The 6,164-nt window shown below is 36.8% G+C and overlaps 1 protein-coding gene across 3 annotated transcripts; it reads right to left on the bottom strand.

Moving 5' to 3' along the window:
• Positions 1–1,032: 1,032 nt before the first annotated feature.
• Positions 1,033–5,469, bottom strand: LOC121266493 (serine/threonine/tyrosine-protein kinase HT1-like). Of its 3 annotated transcripts, none has more exons than XM_041170334.1 (4): positions 4,314–5,469; positions 2,929–3,384; positions 1,779–2,042; positions 1,033–1,198 (listed from the first exon to the last, which is right to left on the bottom strand). In XM_041170334.1, exons 1-3 carry the CDS (start codon positions 4,728–4,730, stop codon positions 1,791–1,793), a joined length of 1,125 nt encoding a protein of 374 aa, XP_041026268.1. In that variant the 5' UTR covers positions 4,731–5,469; the 3' UTR covers positions 1,033–1,198; positions 1,779–1,790. The 3 variants fall into 3 exon arrangements, with proteins under 3 accessions (XP_041026268.1, XP_041026267.1, XP_041026266.1); XM_041170333.1 differs by lacking the exon at positions 1,033–1,198 and adding an exon at positions 1,289–1,653; XM_041170332.1 differs by lacking the exon at positions 1,033–1,198 and having other exon boundaries at positions 1,289–2,042.
• Positions 5,470–6,164: the final 695 nt, after the last annotated feature.

The following is a 6,164-nucleotide window of genomic DNA, read 5'->3' as shown; positions in this document are numbered from 1 at the left end:
AAATTTGAGCAAATTACTCTTCATTTTAAATTCTGTTATCTCTAAATACATCTGATTATGCGAGACATTTTAAGGTTGCGTTTGGATATTGAACTGAGTTGAGTTGAGTTGAGTTTAGATGATTAAATATTGTTAAATTAAATATTATTTTTTAATATTATTATTATTTTGATATTTGAAAAAATTGAATTGTTTATTATATTTTGTGTTGAAATTTGAAAAAATTGTAATGATGAGTTAAAATGACTTGAGATGAGTTTAAGAACCAAACGAATTCCTAAGGTTACCACACAAATAGAAAATTATTTAAAATATATCACAAAGTTTCTTTGTATTTTAGTAAGCTAATAAAATCCATAATAAAATCCATAATAAAATCCCACAACAAGGATAATACCTATTCAACCCCACTTACTAGGAACGAACTACTTCAATGATTAAACGGCTCTAACCTCTATAAATGGCGCAAAAAATAGATCTAACTTATCTCATAAAACTGATTTTACAAGAAAAGATTGTTCATTTTTTATAAATATGCTCAAGACTTTGTCTGTTGAGATTATTCTTCAACACTCTTTAATGAGAATCTCTTTAAAATGGGAATCTTTTAAAAATAAATTGAGGTAATTGATTCATTTTAAACTCTCTCTGTTAATTAAATTTCGGGCTTTGCTAGATATAAGTGAATTTGTGCACCATATCACGTACCAATAATTTTTTTTATTTAAAAAAAATGAAAAAAAAAAATTTAAGAGAAGAAGAAAATCTCTTATTTCATAAAAATTATTTTCATCTTCAATTCATATCGCTTCGTTAAACATATGTATTACATATCAATATTAATGCACGAATTGATGTACAAACTTACTTGCAATAAAATTTTTCCTTAAATTTCTCTTCATAAAAAAAATGCATAAGCCGGTATGTTTCAGTCTTTCAGATACGTCATAGTCACGGATAAATGATTAAAGTGAACCAAAAGCATCATGGTAAGTTGCAGATTCGTCTTTGGTGAACATTAAATTTTGCAAGTGCGGTTGAATATTAGATTCGTCTTACGTGGCTTTTAATCTTGGGACAACAGAAGTCTAGAGCTAAGAGAAATGCTAGTGGGTTGGGCCTATTGTGGGTCCTGTCTGCATCAAACACATTGGTGGGACGGTTTATGCCGAACTGGGCCAGCCAGATTTGTTTTCACCTGCAATAGGAGAGGCGGCATTGGAGGTGCTGCATTTCGAATGTCTTCTCGTCTAGGAGAAGTTAATAAGGAAAATTCAACATGGCATAGTTCAAAAGTTAGAGACATCATTGCATTAAGATTGGAAATAAACAATGTTATGTGAAAGAAGAACAGAGAACTTAAATAGTAGAACATTAGCATCATTTATACATTGCAATGACTAAAAGAAGGAATTCAAAACTAGCAAGGCATATATACCAACATGAGCTGAACCCACCACTTGTTAGCTCCTACTTGGGTAATATAAAAGACGGTATATCACTGCAGCATATTTATTCTTTTTTGTTTCTCTCCTTTGAAACATTAGGCTATATGAACACGTACATATCATAATCAGCTTATTAAAAAAAGTGGGGAGCTACCAAATGGTGGGTCCGAGTCCAAGTTATTCCTTGTGGAGTGGATTGACATGCCTACAGCAGAACACCAACCTTATACTATTCAAATACAGTCACAAAAGCTTAGTTGAGAAAAAAACATTAACTTTGTACTTTGTAATCTACTAATAGGATTATCTAAACACAGACATTAACAATACCTTGTAATAAGGTCAGGCATGTACAGGTATGGAGGAGTTGCTCATGGATACACAGCCTTTCAAACGTTCAAGAATGACATTTCTGCTGACCAGCCTTGAGTGGTGAGTAAGAGGAAGGCCGTCCTTGACACACTCATCGTACTTCTCCAAAGCAGACACAATAGCACTGAAATCCGGTCTCTTTGAGGGGTTTGCTGCCCAGCAGCGCTTTATCAGGTGAGCCAGTGCAGGCTGACAACTAGCTGGCAGTGGAGGGCGCTCGTTCTGCCATTAAAAGTATCCATAATGAATAAAATTAGCATCAAACTTGGCGACCCTTCATGATTTTCTCTACTACTAGTTTTATTCAATATTTCTGCTCCTCTATGTGATGAAAACTTCATGCCAGAAGAACCATATACATACAGGCTGGTAAAGGGTCCAGGATCGGTGCACATTTAAGAACTAATGCTATGAAAAACCATCCTTAAATTTATGCCAAATGTACCTTTCTTTTTTTTTTTGGCATTCTGTTAGTATAGGCCTATAACAGCCAGCAAACAATCAACAACTTGTGCCAGTGCTAACTGAAATAACTGAGGGCCAGTGAGGGGAATGGTAGCAGTACAACCAGAATGCCAAGAACTTTGGAAGGAAGAGTGATGCCAATTGCATCGTAGAGATCATTGGACTCTGGAGGGATATATCAGTAACAATATTATAAGAAAGGAAGGTATCTCTACTTGCAACAAGGACTTAGATAGGATGGCAGCACTGTGCGATATCCACCAAGTATATGAAAAGGTCACCCTGTACATTCCCTGCTAATCAGGGCACTTTATGTATTTAAAACAGCACTTTTCAAAAATTAAATGAAAATTACTTCCAATATGTCTGGTAAGCTTTGAAGCCAATTGTCAAAAGAATAGGAATGAGTATAACACCAAACTTCATTTTGGGTAAGCACATTCAAAACTTCATGACAGCATCAAAAGAATAGGTCATCACTATGCAATTGACAAGATGACTTGGGGTCAAAGATGCGCCATCATATGCTTGGAAGCTCAGAAATCCAAACTCTGAGCTTAATATTAGTTATAAAAAAAGATATAAGAAACGCAATGATGTAAAAGTGTGATATTGCAAGAAAGCAAGTATGAGATCATCTGACCTTCTCGGCCACAGCAAATGCAGCCTGCACAGGGGTCATTCCTTGAAAAGGAAGCAACGCTGTTGTGAGCTCCCATAGTACAATCCCAAAACTGTACACATCAACTTTTCGAGTATAAGGTTTCTCCTTAATCATCTCAGGTGCCATCCAACGGTAAGTTCCCATGTTTCCCTTAGTTTCCCGGCTCTGTGTCTCAAGACATGATGTACCAAAATCTGCCACCTTGACCCTCATTTCATCATTAAGAAGCAAGTTGTTTGATTTGAGATCTCTATGGATCACCCCTTGTGAATGAAGGTATTCCATTCCTCGAGATATGTCAAGAGCTAACCTCAGTATTGTTTCTGTTGAAAGCGAGTATGGCTCTTTCTTGTTAAGATACATCCTCAGATTTCCTTGTGACATGTATTCAGTGATGATACAGTATACAGGCGGCTTTTTACAAGCTGCAATAAACTGCAGCAAAACTGATTGTCAGCAATTTTTCTATATGAAGACAGAGTTTCACAAGCCCTTCACTATAAGTGAAGATGTGTTGAATGGAAGGAAGTTTTGAATCGAGAGTAATATTCTTCTAATATACGCAAAGCGGACCCAATTAGTTTTCATTATGCATTCCACATCTATAACCGAGCAAAAGCATATACACATCAAATTTGGAAGGAATGCAAAAATAAGAATTAAAGTTATGAATTGAAGAACTGAGAGAAGGCAAAGGGAATTTTTTTTTTTTTTTTAAATCATGCCCCAAGGTTAAGAGGAATCAGGAAATTACAGATGACACCAGAGGGTAGGGACAACTGACTTGATGAACTTGGTTGGATACCCTGAAAACTTGAGGTTGTAACACACTTTGATGCACCACTCGGAAAATATTCGGATCCAACTATATATATATATATATATATATATATGTGTGTGTGTGTGTGTGTGTGTGTGTGTGTTCTCTGAGAAATTAAAGGACTAGTAATTCACTTTTAATAGTAGTTAAACCATACCAACTACCATAGAGCTGGAACCATGATGATCAAGTACTGTGTAATAATTGTACAAGTGGTTGGATATAGAAGAAAACAGTTTAATTTAAATTCTTCAATTATTTTTTACAGCAACCCATCGAACGCAACAGAATTTGATAAGCAATTTCAGATAATTTGGGAAGGTCTGTACAATAAACAATCATAAATATACAGAACGTGGCAAGTTCTGCATCTTAAAAGTAAATAGAAATATAAGCAATCAAAGGATGAGTGTCTTTTCCTCTCTCTCATATATTCCAAAAAAAAAAAAATTCAGGGATAACAATTCTATCATATGTACACCACAGTAAAGATAGATAAATAGAATAATAAATGGAAATTTTCAATTTCAATACGAAACCTTACCTGCACTATATTTGAATGAAAGAGACGTGAAAGCAAGGCAACTTCAGACTTAAATTGCTTCTCCAATAAAGCTCTAGTCTCCTCGTTATGCTTTGGAATCCTAACCATTTTTACAGCCACAGCTCTCTGCTTGTAAATTCCACGGTAAATCCTACTATGTGCTCCTGACGCGAACTTGTTACCGATAAACAGCTGTGAGAGATCGGCGGTCCACTCCTCCTGATCCTCCTTAGACACCTCCCAATTCTCCACATTTTCAGAGTCCAATATCATAGACCATGATTCGAAGCTATCAAATCTCCTCCTTTCCATGTTCTCCATGTCAGAACTGAACTGGGTCTTGGACGAGGAAGCGTTTTGCAAATGTTTGCTCTTCGACTTTCGAAGGCGAAGCATGTGGAAACAAGAGGTTGCCATTGAAGTTCTAGGTGAGCTTCTCAAGTCCTTAATATGAAATGGCTATGTGGAAAATTAGAGAATATTGAATCAAAGCAAACTGTCAAGGGGAATCTCCTTCTGAATGTGTGAATTGATTTCAGGAAGTGCATGAACCGATTCAGAAACATGGGTTCTGAAGAGATATGAAAAAGAAATCGGGGTTTTCATGAATTACCGAGAAAGTTACGAAATCAAAGACTACCCACCTAGTTTTTCAGAGACAGAACAAAGAGAGAGGAACACATGACTGATTTTTATGCCAAGCATTTGTATTTTTTTAATAACAAAGCGGCGATGGATCAGTGAAAACGTCGTAAAAATATATATGCAAACGAAAAACGTGAAGAGGAAGATAATGGGGTTTCATGGTTTTAAGGATTGGAATGAAAGGAAGAGAAAACTCATTAAAGCGATGATTTTCCAGAGCTAGGGAGAAGGGGAGGCAGGTTTTCACGGTTGGCACTTGGCTCTAATAGGATGAAACGGATTAGGTCCTTTGGCAGCAGAAAGATGAATTCAGAGGCACAGATTTCAGGGGCGTCTCGTGATTGCTTGGTTCAAAAAGTAAAGAGTTTTCTTTTCTTTTCTTTTTTTCTCGGCCGAATCAAGCTCCTTCTGCATCTTGCTTCTGTTTGTGTTCTTTTTCCTGCATCATCAATGCTAAGTGGCCACAGTGGCAAAAGTTCATAGATTCAGCTTCCTTTCCTTTGCTGTGCTTTGTGGCCTTTGGAAGCTTGGCATATATCCCATCCTTTTAACGGTAACATAACATTGTCGTACTAAAAAAGCTTATACGAGTGGCATTGTACACGTGGGTTTGACGGATAGTCGACAACTGGCAAATCATTTGGCATCCGATCTAAGTGGTGAAGAACACGATTCTCGTTGTCCGGCACTCATTCATGAATCATACTGTTTATATTGCTTGATGACTAACTTCTTGGTCTCTTGAACAAAAAAAAAAAACAATGCCAGTCAATACACTAAACCGGTGTGTAAGTTGTATGCAAAATTGATTCATATAAAAGAGAAATAGTATTTACAATTTTAAGATGTGTAATAAGAGAAGACAGCAGGATCTTGCCCCCTCCACCCCTCCTCTGTTTTGGCTGACCGGCGGCCCTATCCACCAGATGTGGAAGGAGGATACCTCACTAGCATTTGGGCACCCTTGAGGGTGCAGGGGTTGGTACGAGCTGGGCCCCGATCTGGCTTTCCCCCTCCTTGCACAGCATATATATACATATATATATATATATATTGTGTGTATTTAAAAAAGATTACACTGATAGTAAAACAATGTCGTTTTCGGAATACACAAAACAATGTCGTTTTACTAAAACACGAAAACTCTCTCCCGACTGCCAGACTCCTTTCTCTTTTAATGTAGCCCCTCTCTCAAACCCTCACTCT

The sequence above is a fragment of the Juglans microcarpa x Juglans regia genome, chromosome 5D, assembly GCF_004785595.1.
Source record: "Juglans microcarpa x Juglans regia isolate MS1-56 chromosome 5D, Jm3101_v1.0, whole genome shotgun sequence".
NCBI classification, from domain to species: Eukaryota; Viridiplantae; Streptophyta; class Magnoliopsida; order Fagales; family Juglandaceae; genus Juglans; species Juglans microcarpa x Juglans regia.
The sequence above is the reverse complement of the archived record's forward strand: the minus strand, read 5'-3'. Positions and strand labels throughout refer to the sequence as shown.

Excerpts from the sequence above, each read along its gene's own strand:
- LOC121266493 (XM_041170334.1), bottom strand. The coding sequence starts at position 4,730 with ATGGCAACCTCTTGTTTCCACATGCTTCGCCTTCGAAAGTCGAAGAGC. Across the intron at positions 3,385-4,313 it reads TTCATTCAAATATAGTGCAG|TTTATTGCAGCTTGTAAAAA; the intron begins GTAAGGTTTCGT and ends GTTTTGCTGCAG. Across the intron at positions 2,043-2,928 it reads CATTTGCTGTGGCCGAGAAG|AACGAGCGCCCTCCACTGCC; the intron begins GTCAGATGATCT and ends TTTTAATGGCAG.